The 18,807-nt window shown below is 28.2% G+C and overlaps 2 protein-coding genes across 2 annotated transcripts; both read left to right on the top strand.

Moving 5' to 3' along the window:
* Nucleotides 1–545: 545 nt before the first annotated feature.
* LOC131179265 (kinesin-like protein KIN-14Q) lies at nt 546–6,997 on the top strand. Its single transcript, XM_058145582.1, has 18 exons — nt 546–727; nt 811–882; nt 956–1,039; nt 1,154–1,755; nt 1,849–2,017; nt 2,118–2,185; nt 2,300–2,513; nt 2,599–2,675; nt 2,759–2,858; nt 2,957–3,055; nt 3,140–3,316; nt 3,436–3,721; nt 4,492–4,653; nt 4,771–4,986; nt 5,093–5,130; nt 5,311–5,474; nt 5,581–5,706; nt 5,865–6,997. The coding sequence occupies exons 1-18, from the start codon at nt 676–678 to the stop codon at nt 6,045–6,047; spliced, it is 2,889 nt and encodes a 962-aa protein (XP_058001565.1). The 5' UTR covers nt 546–675; the 3' UTR covers nt 6,048–6,997.
* Nucleotides 6,998–14,121: 7,124 nt separating this feature from the next.
* LOC131179266 (gibberellin 2-beta-dioxygenase 1-like) lies at nt 14,122–15,475 on the top strand. The gene is made up of 3 exons (XM_058145586.1): nt 14,122–14,606; nt 14,696–15,056; nt 15,147–15,475. Exons 1-3 carry the CDS (start codon nt 14,206–14,208, stop codon nt 15,396–15,398), a joined length of 1,014 nt encoding a protein of 337 aa, XP_058001569.1. The 5' UTR covers nt 14,122–14,205; the 3' UTR covers nt 15,399–15,475.
* The last annotated feature ends 3,332 nt before the right edge of the window (nt 15,476–18,807 follow it).

Here is an 18,807-nt window from a genome sequence, read left to right as displayed (position 1 = left end):
ATAAAAATAAAATAACTATAAAATTTATCACCCTTTTATGGGATATTTTTTATAGTATGTTCTTGAATTTTTGCCTCATATTTTACTTTTGTATATTAACTTTAAATTGTTACTAAAAAATCCCTAAATTTTACTTTTATTTTAAAAAAAATCTTTTTAATTTATAATAGTAAGCTTTCATATTAAAAAATCTATCTAAGTTATAATATGACGTTTATAAATACAGTTTTAATATATTTCAGTGGAGGATAAATCATCTATCTTTTTAGAATACAAATAATTATGATTTGTATTAGATTCTAATGATGGTAAATGCGGTAATTTTTTTTTTATATAAAAAAGATAAAATGGTAATTTAATTTTTTTAACTTAAAAATTTATTATAAAAAATTAAAGGAATTTTATGAAATAAAAATAAATTTTAAAATCTTTTTAATAATAAATTAAAGTTAAAGAAAAGAAGTGGAATGTAAGAGCAAAGCATGGGAGAATTACCCCATATGAAGTGAGAGGGCAGTAGTATAAAAGCCGAGGGACAAGAAGTGTGGCCGGTTCACAAATTTCAAATTTCAAAACAGAGCAAACGGTCAGCTTTTCTCAATTGCACAACGCAGATTGAATGTTTCTTTCCATTTCCTCCTTTTCTCTTAAGATTATTACACATTCAAATCACCAATGGAAGATCATCATCATCAATGGCATGATCCACTTCTGCTCACATGCCACTGTAAATACCTTCTCCTTTCTCCTTTTCTTTCTGTCTTTTCTCTTACTTCTGCTTCTCTAATTTCTTCTTCACTTGGCCCTTAGTGGTAGACATCCAACCGAGATCTTCAACTTTCACAATGGAGGATCCTGATTCTTCTGCCAACCCAGATAATGGTACATTTATGATTCTTCATTTCTTCCTGAATTTAGTTTTTCTGCGTGCATTTTTACTTGATTCTTGTTTTAGGTGCTTCTCGGCAAGCCTTTCAAAGCTTGGAAACAGTTGATGCTCAAAAGCTTGTTCACCCAGTTGCCAATGATGCCATTGAAGGTATAATGTCTTCAAATTCCCACTTGTTTACACTTGAATCGGCCTTCAATTATCAGATATTTTGTAGTGCCTTTTCCGGAATTTGATTCAGCTCTATGCTACATATCTTCCCAGGTCGCTCCATGCTTGGTTTTTCTTTAACATCTCCTGATCTGGTTATTTGCGCTGGTTCCCCTGACGTACCGACGACTAACTGTGGAGATTCCCCTGAATTCTCGGATGGGAACAAGTACAAGTGTTCTTTTGAGCTCTCTCTAAAGAATGGCATCGAGGCTACTGATACCAAAGATACCCATAAATCCCCATCTGTAAAGTTTTCTTCAATATGCCAAAAATTTGACAGAGAATTGTCTCCTGAATCTTCCTTGGAGCTCCTTCTGGAGCCAGCAAAGGAAGAGAAATTCCCAAAAAACCGTCTATCTGTGGTGAGCATCAATGCTGGATCCACTGATGGGACTGTGGTTTTGGATGGTGTGGAGTTTTTGGAGGACAATTGTTTCTCAGGTGGTGATACTGTAAGGACAAACGCTACAATTGGAGATGGACAGGAACATGGTCTTTCTCTGTACCAAACAGCTCGTGTTGGCAACTTCTCATACTGGTTTTCTGGAGTGGAGCCGGGGAATTATGCTGTGAGTCTGCATCTTGCGGAAATTGTATTCACAGACGGTTCTCCTGGAATGAGAGTGTTTGATGTTTTTATACAACAGAAAAAGGTGAGAATTTATGAAACTGAGACAAAATGGAATGCCTTCTGAAGAATTAAGATAATAGCTTAATCTTTTTCTGTTTATTGATCACGCTTGTAGGCTGTTTCCTGCCTAGACGTATATGCTGAAGTAGATGCAAATAAGCCTCTGGTTATATCTGACCTAAAGACTTGTGTTTATGGTGAGGATGGCTTATCCATTAGGTTTGAAGGAGTAATTGGAAGCCCAATCATATGTGGCATTTCTATAACCAAAGATTCTTCTGCTTGTAAGTTCAATTTTACTAGTTCCTTTTGGTTTCTGCCCCGTTTCTTGCTTCATGTTTTCAGTTAGAAGTTAGCCAACCTTTTTCAAAATTCAAATATCAGACGCTGGAGAAGCTCAATTGTTGAAACGAATGGGAATATCTCAAGTGGCAGAATGCAACTCACCCAAAGTAATACCTTTTAATCATGTTTTAAACTTCGCTTTATGATCCAAAAGAAAACAAAACTTTGACCGACTTTAATTCTTTTCTTTTTCCCAAAAATTAAACAAAATGGTTAAATAGCAAGATAATGGTGGCCGAGAAGTGAAGGGAGATTCCCAGGAGCTACTTAGACATGTTGAGTTTCAGAAAAGGGAACTAACACAGATGAGGTGTGCGTTGGAGGAACTTAAGAGGGAAAATCAACTTAAGAATAGGGAATGTCAAGATGCTTGGAAATCTTTACAGGAGCTCCAAAATGAGCTTATGCGCAAGTCTATGCATGTTGGGTCCTTGGGTAAAGAAATTTCATTATTTTCTTTGGTAATCAGTTCAGACTTTTTCTTTTTAAAATTTTTTTAAAATGATAATTGTTTGTGTAGCGTTTGCCATCGAGGGACAAGTGAAAGAGAAGAGCAGCTGGTTTTCATCGTTGAGGGACATGACTAGGAAATTGAAGGTACTAAAATAATTATGACAGGAGATGTCCCTATGTTCAAATTGATATGGAATGATATTAGTTTTTAAAGTTCCATTTTACAGCTTATGAAAATGGATCACATAAAGCTATCAGAGGAGGCATTGGCATATAAGAAATGCCTTGCAGATATGGATGAAATGAGGTCCACTATACAGTCCACGAGTAGGTTAAAATTACATTATTAATTTACCTTAATTTTTAAGTACAAATATTAAAGATTATTTCTTTATTTTCTTAATTAATTGTTCATGTTCTGATAGTGAAGGAGCAAATAGATTTGCATGAAGATCTCAAGATTAAATTTATTGAAGGGGCCAAGGAACGAAAGGAACTCTACAATAAGGTTTTAGAGTTGAAAGGTAACTGTATGCTTGCTTTGGTATATAGGATTTGGAAGCTTAGAAAATGAAAGAGGTTTACTGAAAACTGATGCTTACTTGCAGGAAACATAAAGGTCTTTTGCCGATGTAGGCCTTTAAATGCTGAAGAACTTTCATTGGGTGCTTCAATGACTATTGATTTCGAATCTGCTAAAGATAGTGAGCTCACTGTAACTTCAAATGGGCTTCCCAGAAAAACCTTCAAGTTTGATGCTGTCTTTAGCCCACAAGCAGACCAAGGTAATAGCAACTCAGTATGAAGTTCCCAGTAAATTTTTTAGTAATGCTGCAATACATGCTGTTGAGCTGTTCTTTTTGATATTGCTTAATAACCTGTTTGTTTTTGCTTGTTTATTTAGCTGATGTTTTTGAAGGCACTGCTCCATTTGCAACCTCTGTTTTGGATGGGTATAATGCATGCATATTTGCTTATGGACAAACTGGAACTGGGAAAACGTTTACAATGGAGGGTACAGAAGAAGCTCGTGGAGTAAACTTTAGGATTCTTGAGGAGATATTTCGCATAATTAAGGAGCGCCATAAGCTCTTTCGGTATGAGGTATCTGTGAGTGTTTTAGAGGTATATAATGAGCAAATACGAGATTTGCTGGGTTCAGTCTCACAGCCAGGATTGGCTGCAAAGAGGTAAGATTGAAATTCTTGGTCATTTATCTTTCTTAGGGTTCCTAGAACATTTTACCTTAAGGATTCCTTTTTTAGACAATTATTGACATATTCCATTTTGCTTATAAATGCATAGATAATGTCATTAATCAAGAAGAGGACAAATTACACAGCAAAGGCTTTATTTCTTTGCTGTTTTCTTGAAGTCTGTTGTCAACTCTGTGCAATAGTTCGCAGGGAATATTGACATCATCAATGCCTTTGGAAGAGTTCCATAACTTTAAGATTATGAATATAGCAATACCAGTGATTAGTTTAATATGAAAGTTCAATTCTACATTTTCACTTACTGTTCGCTAAAGATGGGAATTGTTTGGGTTCTTCAAACTAATTGCTGACGGTGGGTTTACTTTGAGGGGGAAAAAAAATCCTTTTTTCTTCTCCAATTTTCATCTATATTTTTTATTTACTTTTCCTGTAAAATGCAAAAAATATATATTTACTCGTTGAAAGTGGTAAACATTTTCCCTAGAGTTGAAGAAGTAAAATTGGCAAACAATTTTCTAGTTTTAACTCAAATTCAGAAAACCCCATTTTATGGTTCTCTATATTAAAAGGTAAACTTGGAAAGGAAAACTACTGCAGTTTCTTATAATATCTTTTGCATAGGAAAATTGAAAAACAAAGATTTCTAAGCAAGCAATTTTCTTTCTCTTGCATAAATTTTCTAACAGTTCTGTTGTTTTTGGGAAACTGGACAATTCTCAAACAGTCTTTTCACTGTAATGTAGGCTGGAAATAAGACAAGTTGGTGAAGGACTGCATCATGTCCCAGGCTTGGTCGAAGCACATGTAAACAGCATAAGTGAGGCTTGGGAAGTTTTACAAACTGGAAGTAATGCAAGAGCAGTTGGATCAACTAATGCCAACGAGCAAAGCAGCCGATCCCATTGGTATGTGAATCCCATATTACCATTTGAATTCCAAGTTCACTAAATTTGCTTACATAAATAATAAAATATGATCAGAAGAAGTGCTAAAGGCTACTATGTAATTCTCTCTTGATACAGCATTCACTGTGTGATGGTGAGAGGAGAGAATTTATTGAATGGGGAATGTACAAAGAGCAAGTTATGGTTGGTTGATTTAGCAGGAAGCGAGCGAGTAGCAAAGACCGAAGCCCAGGGAGAGAGGCTCAAGGAAACTCAAAATATCAACAGATCCTTATCTGCACTTGGTGATGTCATATCTGCTCTTGCAACTAAAAGCCCTCACATCCCATTCAGGTTGTTATTTACTTGCTATTATTTTATTGTTTTTGATTGTGCAAATCAACAACCCAATACATGCATCTTCAGTCTGAAATTTTCAAAATGTGTCCCTGCTGTGTAGGAATTCCAAGCTCACCCACCTGCTTCAAGATTCCTTAGGTAAATTTCTTTCTACATTTCCCAAAGAAAGTAAAAGAGCATGGACAAGTGCAATGATAATTCTAGTTTGTAATTGCTGCGAAATTCCAATTTGTTTGTTATTTTTTCTTTTGTTCTATTCTATTGCTATCCATGCAGAATGAAAATGAGAAGCCTGACAAATGGATTTATATTGGTTAGGAGGAGATTCAAAGACACTAATGTTTGTACAGATAAGTCCCAATGAGAATGACCTGGGTGAGACCCTATGCTCACTGAACTTTGCAACCAGAGTTAGAGGGATTGAGTTGGGTCCTGCAAAAAGGCAATTGGACACTACTGAACTTCTGAGACACAAACAGATGGTACAACTGATTAGGATTGCTCTATTTTCACGAAAATTTTTATGTATTGTTGTCATTTTTCTATGAGTTTCTGCTTACGAAAAATCTTAATTCTACCAATTCTAAGGCTGAAAAATCAAAACAAGACTTGAAGAGCAAAGATATTCAGATCAAGAAAATGGAGGAAACAATCCACGGATTGGACTTGAAGATGAAAGAAAAAGACCTCAGAAATAAGAACCTTCAAGAAAAGGTAACATATTGGAAACTCATTTCCAATTTGGCTTTAAAATGTTCATAATTTTGTATTCATGCCTTTCATATAACCTTTTCCTTTTTTGAGCAGAAGTCATGCCAACTGTATGACCTTACATTGTCTTAGTTATATTAATTTTTGTGTTGTTTTTGCAGGTGAAGGAGCTGGAGTCACAACTGCTAATTGAAAGGAAGCTAGCACGTCAGCATGTGGACTTAAAGATAGCTGAGCAACAGCAACAACAAATGAAACTGCAGCAGGATGAGCAAAATAGTGCACCACCGAGGCCGCCACTTGCAAACCGACTATTAGGAAGTAAAAAATTGCAATTAACCTAAAACTACTGTACTGGGCAGCGATCAACTAAATTCCAGTCAACCACTTATGGAGAACAACAGCAACAAACCTACATGTCCCCTTTTAACGGATAGTGGCATTGCCAAGTGTATCGATCCCACAGAAAAAGAAAACAACCCAGAGATGACTGAACAACTAGCATTACCAAAAAGAACTGGCAGAGCCTCAATTTGCACAACAGCACAACGGATCTCAATAGCTCCAGCTCCAAGGCGCACCTCACTTATTCCCCTACCAAGTATGCGAGGTTTAGCACAACTAGCACCGCCATTTCCTCCATTGTCATTATGCAATGATGATATGAAAGAAGATACAGGAGAGTCTGAAGCTAACTGCTTGCCAGAGCAAACACATTGCAACAGTCCTAAAGCAATAAAACAAGGCACTAGAAAGCTAAGCAGCATATTGAGACGAAGCCTTCAAAAGAAAGTTCAGATGAAATCTCCAGCACAGCAACATCTAAGAAAAGGAGGAATAAATGTTGGGACGGAGAAGGTTAGGATCTCCATTGGAAGTAGGGGGAAGATGGGGCATAGGGTATTGCTAGGCAATGGTAGAAGAGCAGGAATGAAGGATACTCAGCAGAACAGGAATCAAAGGGAAAAGGAGAGAGGGTGGAATATCGGAACAGCTGGAAGAACTGCAATCTAATTATTGAAGATTGTCTTACCTATGACTTACATTTCTTCTTCCATGATAGAAGAAGGAGAGAAAAAGATTAAAAAAAAAAAAAAAGGCAGCTTTTATTGAATCTCTATAGTGCTAATCATCTGCTTGAATCCATCTAATGATTGGTTGATGTACAGTATGTGCTTCTTGCAAGAGTTGAATATTCTTGCGTATGTGTTTCTTACAACAATTGATATATTCTTGATTCAGTGGGCTATTTACTATTATAACAATTGAAATATTCATGATGAGCCATTTGAAATATTCCTGCGCATGTGTTTCTTGCAAGAATTGAAATATTCTTGATTCAGTGGGCTATTTACTATTATAACAACTGAAATATTCATGGTGAGGTGAGCCATTGGATTTGTTCACATCTTTAATTCCTTTGTGGTTTTGTTGAAAAGAGATGAGCAATCTTGTAGACATATGATGAGTATATCTTCCTGCACTAGTCAATAGAGATTGATGGTGGATCGGTATGGTTTGGTTAATTGAACCTTAGGATATATTTTTTAATCAAATAATTAACGGTGAAATATTCATTGCAAAGTCGATTTTAATTTATGGTAAAATGATTATATCATTTTCATTTAATTACATTCTATGAATTAATCAATCAAATTTAGTAGCTTATAATTGTTGACAATATGCTTATAATTGTTGGAGTGGAGAAGGGAATTAATGACTAGTGGGGCATGCAATTGGCAATATAACATTGGATCCAATAATTCTATTTTTCATATATTAAAATTAAATTTTTTAGTAATTTTAAAGATATACTCTTCCATATTAATCTAATATATTTAAAATAAATAATTTTAAAATATTTTATAAAATTAAATGCAGAATAGTTTTGTTTGATTGGATCCAATGATCAATCAATGTCTGAGTCTGTATCTTCCCTCCAATCATTTATATCATGTATCAAAATGGGTCCTCACTTGGAGATTGTACCTATACCCTATCAATAGCTTACATAGAATCTTCTTTTCTAGACCAACAGCTTTACAGTTAAGGCAAAGAAAATCATCAAATTTAAAACCTTTTTTAATTAAAAAATTATTTACTTAAATTCAAAATAATATGAATATTTACATATTTTTATAATTTTTTAGATATATATTAAAAATAAATTCAAACTTGTAATTTAATATTTTATAATTCTATATTTTATTTTGTAATTTTTAAGTTATAAACTATCATTAACTTTCAATTCATTATGAATTATTAAATATAAGTTAAAATTTTTTATTATTTTTAAAATATTATTTATAATTTATAGTTTTATCAGTTTTAACTCATTAAATATTTAATTTTATTTTTTAATTAAGGGGCCAGCCAATGAGAATATTTTTAATATAATTAACTTTAATTAAAATTGGAATTCAAAACTTTTATCTCTTTGAAAATGACTATAATCCTATTGGCTAAAGCTCATGGTGAAGCATGAAAAGATTCCAGTTCATACATTCATTGCAGATGGGACTTGCCTCTATATAAGACATTTCATATGTAATTTTCTAGAAGCCCATATGTGTAAAGGATGTGATTGTGAAAATAATGACATTTTCAATCTCTATCACCCCGGTTGATATTAATTATTCTACTAGTTTTTAATTATTATATTAATTATTAATATTTAATTATTTATATAATAATTTAAAATAAAAATATTTAATAAAAAATAATTATTTATTTAATTATTAAATGTAAAATGAACATTTATATATTAAATAAAAAAATAATATTTTAATTTTAATTAAAACATTAAACATTATTTTAAAAGTAATTATCAACCTGCATAGCATCCAATGAAGATATCACAGCATAATGAATAAGACATCTGTTGCTATTGATTCAAATTCTGCACAAGAAGCAAACTCTAAGCCTACTGCTGGTACTCAAAAACTATTTTGAGAGGGTATTGAAAATCCTTCAGAAGTTAAGAGGGTCCCTCAGAATCCAAGATGGTAAGCAGACCTCATATTGTGGTTGAAACTTTGAGGGGATATATAATTGAAAGTGGAGTGTAGGTGCATAGAATTAGCATCATTACTATAACTTGGGTCACCTCCGGCACCAGCTCATTCATTGACCATATTTAATTTGATGTGACTAATCACAATCTAACCTTTGACCTCTATGATTAGTGCAAGTTTTCAAGTCCTAGTCTTTTATTTAGTTGATGGGTTAGATTTTCAGAAACAGTTCATCTACATTGAGTTTTTTGTATTCATATTGCATAATTTTGTAGCTTTGTACTCAATGTCAACTATCAAATAGATTGAAAGATTGCAACTTACTACCTTAGTAATATTGATAGAGATTTAAGAATAATTTTATATTTTTAATATATTTTCATAATAATTTTATATCTCTAATATATATTCACACGATAAATATTTATTAAATTTAAAGAGTAAATAAATACATATTTACTCTATTTTGTATTGAGTCTTTAAGATTTGAATTTTTAACCCTTTAATTTGAGAGGTTATAATATTATATTAATAAATCATTTAACTTAAAAATTTAAACTAGTAATTTTATATCTCTAATACTTCTTTATCATTTCAAAATAAATCGTTGGTGGATCATTCTCCTTCTTCCTCTCCTCCTTTCTCCTCTCTTTTTTTTTTTTTTCCTTTTCAAATCTCTTTTTTTGATAACCACCGGTGAATTTCTCAATGATGGCTACCCTTACATTGTTTTTCTTTTTCCTTTTATTGTTTTTTTTTTGTTAGTTTTTACTTTTAATAAACTCTCAAATCTGTGTTCATTTAGAACAAATCTGAATTTCTCTCTTTAGATTATATATTTTATAAACAGATATGAGGTTCTCTTTTTAATATTGAGTCAAGTTTTTTTTTTTAATATTTAAATGGGTTATTTGGCAATTCAAAATATAGCTTAGATCATTTTTTTTTTTGTTAGAGACTCAAGTATAGGTAATAATCTTCTATCAAGAAATTCAATCATGCGGCTGTTCCTTCATTAATATTTGGTGGTTTAATATCTTCTATGGATTATAGAAGTAACAAGTTCTAAAGACAGATGTGCAGTAAGATTTTTTAGTCGTCCAAAAAACAAAAGAACAGTTACTACCTGAAAGGTTATTCTATTTATCCATATCATTCCTAAATAAAATATTTTAATTATTTATATTTATATTTTTTTCTTATGAGAATATTATATTACACTCATCTTATTATTCTTATTAATGAATTGTCAAATTTTATCTTTAAAAAAAAAAAATTGTTGGTGATATTTTAAATACATCAATCCATCCACATTGACAATGAACTATTGACAATGAATTATTATTAGCTTAATAATCAACTATCAATTTTACAAAAATAAAAATTCATAATAGAAGAGTTTAATTAGAGTCTATTTATTTTACAGAAATTATTTTCCTAAAAATTATTTTTGTTTGTTTTAATGTTTGAACTGCTTCAAAATAGTCAACGTAATTTTAATAATTTTATTAAAATATAAAAATATTTATATATGTATAATATAAATACATATCATAAACTTAATATTACTATTTTTATTAAAAATATTTTTTTTAAAAATAATTTTCATAAAAAATATTTTTATTAAATTACATAAAATCTTATAGTGAAACTCATCATTACATATTAGTAAATTCATCGGTATTTATGAAATAGAAAATGATTAAATTTTATTCAAACACATCAAATTTTAATAAATTTTCGTGTTAAATAATAAAAATCATTAAATTAATTATAAAATTTGTAAATTATTTAAATAATTTTAATTAAATATAAATTAAAAAAAAATTAAGCAGTTTAAATTTTAGGGAAAAGTGAAGAAGGTGGAAATTCGTTGAGAAAATGAAGCGGTCGCATCGCAGGCATATTCATTGGACGAAACACATGATAACAACGGGATGATGTAATTGACCGACAACCAAATGGGAGAACCTTGACGGCATCTCAGTATTACTGTCACTGAAGTCTCCTCCTTTCAACACGTCTATTTTTTTTTTAATTTCAAATAAAAACAAAAAATTAAAAAAAATGCTAATCCCCTTTAACATTTTAGAAATAATTAATTTAAATTTAAATAAATTTATCTCATACATTACGAATTCTTATTTTAGTCCACTGAATGTTCAATTCAAGTTTGTAAATATTTCTCATTAATTAAATAAAGGGGGAAAAATCATATTTTTTATTAAAAAAGAAAGTGTGTTAATTGAAAACCAAAGAAAGAAAGGATAAGTGCGAAAATCTAAAAGAGTCGATTGGATGTGACCATTAATGTCCTTATGAATGCGATAAGCTTGTCGGGTCTGTCTGTTCGGAGGAATAAAATCTGACTTTTTAATCCTAAAGTGGAATAGTGAATGCCACTTATTTTTGGGAGATTTTGACCATTTTCATATAAGAAGCTGCTTCATGGAACTATGAAATTCATTGTATGATTTGATGCTATCAAATGAGATCCTCTCTCTATATTTTTTCTTGTGTTTTCTTCCCTTTTTTCATTGGATTTCTTCTCTTTTTATTTCTGTTTCTACCAGAAACCTTTATTTTTGTACAATAATTATGAAATTGGATAGTTTGATGAGTCAATTCTGAAGAGTAATATTGATTTAAATTATGATAATTCACTTGTCTCTTCTCTTCGCTAGCTATTAACATGGACTTGATTGAGTGAAATTATAAAAAAGGTAAATTTTATATTGAAAGAAAAATTATTATTTTCTTTATAATTTAATTTATGTTTTCCGCTATTTATAATGCCTATTCAACACTGTGATTTTGAAGTCCAAAAAGTTTTTTTTTTTAAAGAAACATTATATTAATATCGTTAAAAAAAATATTTTATTATTATTTTTATAATTAAAATTTATTAAATTTAATTTTAAATTAATTTTTAATATTTTTTAAATAATATATTTTAAAAAAAAGTACATTTCTCAATATTAATTATAAAAAATAATATTAAACAAACTCTTAATAGTTAGAGTGTCAATTCCCCATATTCTCACTGTTTGTTTACTTTCTTCTTTTTTGCGTACAAAATATATTTATACCGATATTTTGCTCACTTGATTATAAAAAAATTTTTATTACAAAAGAAATAATGAATTAATCCTATAATTTATTTTATACATAAATTTAAATGGTTACAAAAAAATGAAAAATAAAAAATATATATAAAATAAAATTTTAAATATATGAAAATATTTTAGAAATTTGAGTTAAAATATTTTTAGTGAAAGCTAAATATGAAACAGAATAAATTTAAACACTTAGAGAGTTAAATTTCAGAGATTTAAAGCAAAATTAAAAAGTAAAATAAAAATAAAATCATGAAAATTAAGCTTTCATGTAAAAAAAATTTAGCTTTCATGAAAATTAAGCTTTCATTTAAAGTAAAATTATTCTTGGATAAAAAAAAAATTTTGCTACGTGAGGACTAAATCTAACTTTATATATATATATATATATATTTTTTTTTTTTTTTTAAATTTCAATTTATTAGACATCATTTTTTATTTTCTCTGTTGAGAAATAATTTCTCTTAATTACTTAGAAACTTAGGCAAACTTATTTAACTTTTTCTATGTAAATAACTTATATTATTTTTATTAACAGATGAACACAAAGAAATAATGACAGGGAGAAGGATGTGGATATAAAAGAGAAGAAATATGAAGAGAGAGAAATAAGAGAAGATAAAAGAGAAATAAGAGAAAAATTATTAGGGTAATTTAGATATAAAAAATAATGGGTAAATTAATAAAACTAACTACTTAGTTCCTGCATTTTGAAAAATACCCTATTTAGTCTCTGTATTTTATTTCTGTTAAACTGTTTAGTCCATCCGTCAATTTTTCTGTTAGTCAAATTGGTCAACCTATTATTAGTTCCTCTATTTTAATAATACTAATTAGTTAGTCTTTATATTTTTGAAATACACGTTAATTAGTCCTTATAATTTAACTCCGTTAATTATTTAGTTTCATGATTATTTTATATACCAAAACAACCATAATCCTCTCCTCTTATTTCTCTCTTTTTCTCCCTTATTTCTCTCTCTATGTTTCTTTTTTTCTATGCCCACACCGTTCTCCCTCTCATTTTCTTTTTATTTTCATCTGTCAATTAAAATAGTATAAGTTGTCTACATAAAAAAGTCAATTAATCTCTTTAAATTTCTAAATAATCAGGAAAAATTATTTCCAAATAAAGAAAATATAAAAATGATGTCCAAATAATTGGAAATTAAAAAAAATTCATATTTAGTTCTCACATATCAAAATTTTTATTTTTATTCAATAATATATTTTTCAAAATACATAAACTAACTAACTAATTTCACAAAATAAAAGGACTAAATAATAGTATTTTTCAAAATGCAGGAATTAACTAAATAGAAAATTTAATGGAAGGACTAAATAGTTTAACATAAATAAAATATAATGACTAAATAGTATATTTTTTAAAATATAGGGATTAATTATTAGTTTTACTAAAATAAAAAGATTAAATAATAGTTTGTCTAATATTACTAACAGAAAATTTGACGAAAATGTCAAATAGTTTAATAAAAATAAATGACAAGAATTAAATAATATCTTTTTAAAATATAATTAAATAATTAATTTTATTAAAATATAAAAATAAATAATTATTTATTATTATTTTTATTATCAGTTGCTTGGAGCTGTACTATTCAATTTTATATTTTTAAATAAAATTGTGAAAAATTTTAATATGTTCAAATAGAAATATAAAAATCTCACAGACGGTCAAGTACAATTTAAGATCTATATATATATATATATATTGGAGAATCGATTTCTTTATTTTGATTCAAATAATGAATTGAAATCACCAGTTATAATTTCGAATAAGACCAATAACCTATTAGATAATGCTATTTGCGCATGCAAATGAAGTCCAGTCAATGAATAGTGATACACATGAACTTGGCGTAGCCAAAAATATCTTATTAAAACAAAATAAATTATTAAGTTTTTAAAATTTATTAAAATTACCTACTTATTTTTATTTTTTTTTAATTCAATTAAAATATGTCTTATTTTACAAATTCAAACTCTTAAATCTTTCTATCTAATATTGTCAAAAAAAAAAAAAACATATTAATCAGCTTATTTTAAGAACATAAAAATCTTTTAATTGGATATATATATATATATATATATATATATATATAAAATAAAAATGACATTAAATAATTAATTTTAATAAAATACAGGAAATTTATGGAAACTCAAAAAAAAAAAAAAATAATAATATTTTTTTTTTAATTTCAATTTCCTCTTACATACACACTCTATAAATAGTCCAGAATCAACCTCAGATTCAATACAAAGCTAGTTCTTCAACTCTCTCTCTCCCTACGAGAAAGCCTTCCCCTGCTCTTCAAAATTTGCCCAAATCCAATACTTGAACAGAAACAACAATGGAGGTCGTGTCCAAACCAGCTATTGAACAGTTGTCATGTATAAGAAACTGCAAACCCACCACATTATTTTCTGGAGTCCCCATAATAGACCTCTCTAAAACCGACTCCAAACACTTCCTTGTTAAGGCCTGTGAGGAACTTGGATTCTTCAAGGTTGTCAACCATGGAGTCCCTGTGGAATTCATTTCCAAGCTTGAATCTGAAGCTCTCAGCTTCTTCTCATTACCTCTTTCTGAGAAGGAGAAGGCAGGCCCTCCTAATCCCTTAGGCTATGGTAACAGAAGCATTGGACCAAACGGCGATGTGGGCTGGATCGAATACCTTCTCTTCACCATCAATCAAGATTCCTTTTCGCAGAGGTTCTTTGAAGTTTTTGGGAGCAATCCAGAAGAGTTTAGGTACACAAATTACAACAAAATCAATCAGATTCGGCGATTTTTATTTTCTTTATAGAAAATTTGATTCCTTTACTCTTAATTTCTTTCAGGTCTGCTTTGAATGATTACATATCAGCTGTGAAAAAGATGGCATGTGATATTCTTGAAATGATGGCTGATGGTTTAAGGATCCAACCAAGAACTGTGTTCAGTAAACTTTTGATGGACGAACAGAGTGACTCTGTTTTTAGGCTAAATCATTACCCTCCAATTCCATGTCCAGGACCTGGGATTCAAACTCTGAATTCTAACAATACGATTGGCTTTGGAGAGCATACAGACCCACAAATTATTTCTGTGCTGAGATCCAACAACACATCAGGCCTCCAAATCTCTCTTGAGAATGGCAACTGGATTTCAGTCCCACCTGATCAGAACTCCTTTTTCATCAATGTTGGTGACTCTTTGCAGGTAACATACAGCCTTGGTGATTCCATTTACCTAAAGTTCTGAGCTAAAGAGGTTAGTTAATTTTACCAATGGTTGTTTGTGTTGGTATAGGTGATGACAAATGGGAGGTTTAAAAGTGTGAGGCATAGGGTTTTGGCAAACAGCATGAGATCCAGAGTTTCGATGATATATTTTGGTGGACCACCTTTGAGTGAGAAAATAGCTCCATTGCCCCCACTGATAAAGGAAGAGGAGGAAAGCTTGTACAAAGAATTTACATGGTTTGAGTATAAAAGATCTGCATATAACTCAAGATTGGCTGATAATAGGCTGGTTCTGTTTGAGAAAATAGCAGCCTCATGATTTCCACAAAATCAAGAACAATTGCCTGGTGTTTACATATACTCTTTGAATAGGTCTTTTTTTTTTTTTTTTTTTTTTTTTTTTTTTTAATTTTACATTGGTGATGTGTTTGTATACTTTTTGTTAATAAGACAATAAATTTATTCTCATTATCTATCACCACCTCAAAAAGTTCTTCAACTTGTTATTTTGCTACTTTAAATGTAATAGAAAAATAAGTAAAATTATCTTTTTTTTTAGGACAAAAATTTTTATTTCCTAATTGCAAATAAAGTTTACAATCAAGTTTCAAGAGTTGATTTAAATGATAAGAAAGATATATTTTTTTTATTTAATTTATAAATTAATTAAATTTACTTATAAATCAAAAATTATAAATAAGTGAACGTGTAATTTATCTTTTAAAAGTACTTATAAATTATATGCTTATTTTAAAATTATTTTTTATCAAGTAAAAGATTTTATTATCTAATAATTAAAATTATTAGCATTATCTTTTTAACAATTATATAAATTAATTATATTATTTTTAATCATTTTAATAAATTAAATTTTTTTAAACATTTTTTAATCATATATTTAAATTATTTAAAAATTAATTTTAAATAATTTATCAAATAATTAAATATTAATTTTAATATATTGACATATCGGCTTACAATTAATTTCATTTTTCTTATACTTTGACTCTAATATGAATAAAGCATATGATCTGTAATCTGCGTGTCTGTACACTCTTTTTTTAAAAAATAATAGTTTTAGAAAGAGAATTATTAAGATAAGAAGGTTACCTCAAAATCACGTGCACTAGAATCTAGATTAGTCAAGATAGATATCCATGATGGAAATAAAATTAATAATAATAATAATAATAATAAATAATTTATATATATATATATATATATATATATATATATATATTTTGAATTGCAACCACTGCATTAATAATAAAATAAAAAATGATTGAAAAGCGCGCATCTCCTCCACCAACATCCATATGCAAGAGATGATGATGATGATGACGATGATAGAATTGAATTCTATTGGCTTGGTTAGACTATGTGCCACCTCATCTCTTTCCCTGTGGGTATCGGCTTCCATAGATTTTTAATTTTCATAAATAAATATATAAGCAAAAAATAAAAATAATTGAAGCATGGACATTGGACCGACCACATAGAATCATATATCTATGCATATAAATTTGTCTGACATACGTATTTATTTATACATGAACCCCTACACAAGGAAAATTTGGTAGCACACCGTTAAGCATTAGTATATTGTGGGCTCCGAGGGACCACTTAAAAGGAAGAAAAGGAAACGGTAGAAAGGAGAAGAGAATATGGACAATGAATATGCTCGTATAATCAGATTTATATAAAATTTATTATAATATGATGATTATATATAAAATAATTATATTTTAAAATTTTTCAATAAATACCCGTAGATATGAGTCATTATATGATTCACAATTTAATCTGTATAAACATTAGTAATATATGAAATTTATTTATTAAATATATAAATTTTATATATTTATATTTTAAAATAATGATATATCGAATTTAGATAAAAAATTTCTAAATTAAGATATTTATTGACAAAAATTAAATCAACATGCTCTAAATTGACACATTCTTCAATCAAAACCTGAGCAATTTCAAACGGATTGTAAGATACATGTAATAGCAGGATTATGTATTTTATATATTTTCAAATAATCTTATTAAAATCAACTTATAATTTAATGAGTTTTATTTCAAAGGTAACGAAGTTATCTTTAAAATTAAAAAGTTTCAAATTTAAATTTTAGTTAAAATTAAATATATTAAAAAAAATTAAAGTGTCAATTGTATTTAATTAATGAAACTATAGTTCATGAATATTTATCCAATTTGAACTTCTTCTTCCTCTAATTCTTAAAGTATTGTCTGATGAGCCACAAAACTACACATCTTACATCTTCACAAAAAGAAAATTTTAATTTTTTAACATATTTAAATAAAATTTATTTAATATCGTCCGCAAAATAAATTAAATTTTACTTTTTAAATAATTAATTTAAAAATCCAATTTTATAAGAGACAAATTAATCCATTTCTCATGTTGTTTTCTTTCTCAATGTTCATTTTTCCTTTTGGGTTTCACAAGAACAAAATCTCCTTTGATATTGCCTAAATTTGATTTGATTTATTGAGTTACACTGTTATGAGATTTTTTTTTTCTATTTTGATTTTGAGAGTTTGATTTTAATGTGATTTTGGGTGGAAAAGAGAGAAACCGATAATTTATCGGCTCATAGAAAAATAATTACTTTAATTATTTTATTTATACGTAAGTGTAGTTATATTAAGGAAACATTATTATTTAATTTTTATATTTTAATGAAATTAATTATTTAATTTTTATATTTTAAAAATTATATTAATTAATTTATATATTTTATTTTCATTAAATTATTTAATTTCATTGTCAAATTTTTTGTTATTCGTACTATTTAAACTATTATTTAATTCTTCTATTTTAAGGAAACTAATTAGTTGATTTTTTTTTTAAAACACACAACTATTTAGTTTTTTTTTTTTTATTTTAGTGAAACTAATTAATTGTTCTTTATATTTTGATAAATATATTCTTGAATAAAAATAGAAATTTTACTATATGGAAAGTAAATCTGAATTCACATTTTTTTTTAAATTCTATTTCTTTGGACAACATTTTTATATTTTCTTTACTAAGAAATAATTTTCCTTTATTATTTAGAATTTAAAGAAATTGATTACCTTTTTGTGAAGATAATTTGTACAATTTCTATCCACATATGAAAATAAAGAGAAAATGAAGGGAAAAAAGTGTGGATGTAAAGAAAAAAAATGATGAAGAGAAAAATAAGGAAGGATAAGAAAGAAATAAAGAAAATATCATGAGGATAGTTTAGGTATAAAAAATAATTATAGAACTAAATAGTTAATTGAATCAAATTACACATACTAATTAATATGTTTTTCAAAAATATACAAAATAATTAATTAAATTCACTAAAATATAAGAATTAAACAGTAATTTATTAATACTAAAAAACAAAAAAACTGACGAAAAGATTAAACAATATATTTTTCAAAATTTTACATTTTTATCCACAAAGTTTATTTAATAAGAATAGGTTTCTTTTTATTTAAAGTTTTTCTATTTAAGTTGCACTCCATTGCTTAAATTTTAAATTTAAATTACGTTTTTAATTGGCTAAAATTTCTAGTAAACATTAAACATTCAATAATTTTATGTATCTTTGCTCAAAAAAGCCACTATCAAAGCTAATAAATCTACTGTAAAGACAAAAGCTTTGAACTCTCCAATAGAAGAACAAATCTTCTCATACGCCTGCACTCCATTTGTTTGAAAA

Source organism: Hevea brasiliensis, chromosome 4 (genome assembly GCF_030052815.1).
Source record: "Hevea brasiliensis isolate MT/VB/25A 57/8 chromosome 4, ASM3005281v1, whole genome shotgun sequence".
NCBI classification, from domain to species: domain Eukaryota; kingdom Viridiplantae; phylum Streptophyta; class Magnoliopsida; order Malpighiales; family Euphorbiaceae; genus Hevea; species Hevea brasiliensis.
Note: the sequence above shows the minus strand (reverse complement) of the source record. Positions and strands in the feature narration are given on the sequence as shown.

Coding starts and splice junctions, on each gene's coding strand:
- LOC131179265 (XM_058145582.1), top strand. CDS start 676: ATGGAAGATCATCATCATCAATGGCATGATCCACTTCTGCTCACATGC. Junction 883..955: donor TTCTGCCAACCCAGATAATG/GTACATTTATGA, acceptor TTCTTGTTTTAG/GTGCTTCTCGGCAAGCCTTT. Junction 2,186..2,299: donor CAGAATGCAACTCACCCAAA/GTAATACCTTTT, acceptor ATGGTTAAATAG/CAAGATAATGGTGGCCGAGA.
- LOC131179266 (XM_058145586.1), top strand. CDS start 14,206: ATGGAGGTCGTGTCCAAACCAGCTATTGAACAGTTGTCATGTATAAGA. Junction 14,607..14,695: donor AGCAATCCAGAAGAGTTTAG/GTACACAAATTA, acceptor AATTTCTTTCAG/GTCTGCTTTGAATGATTACA. Junction 15,057..15,146: donor ATGTTGGTGACTCTTTGCAG/GTAACATACAGC, acceptor GTGTTGGTATAG/GTGATGACAAATGGGAGGTT.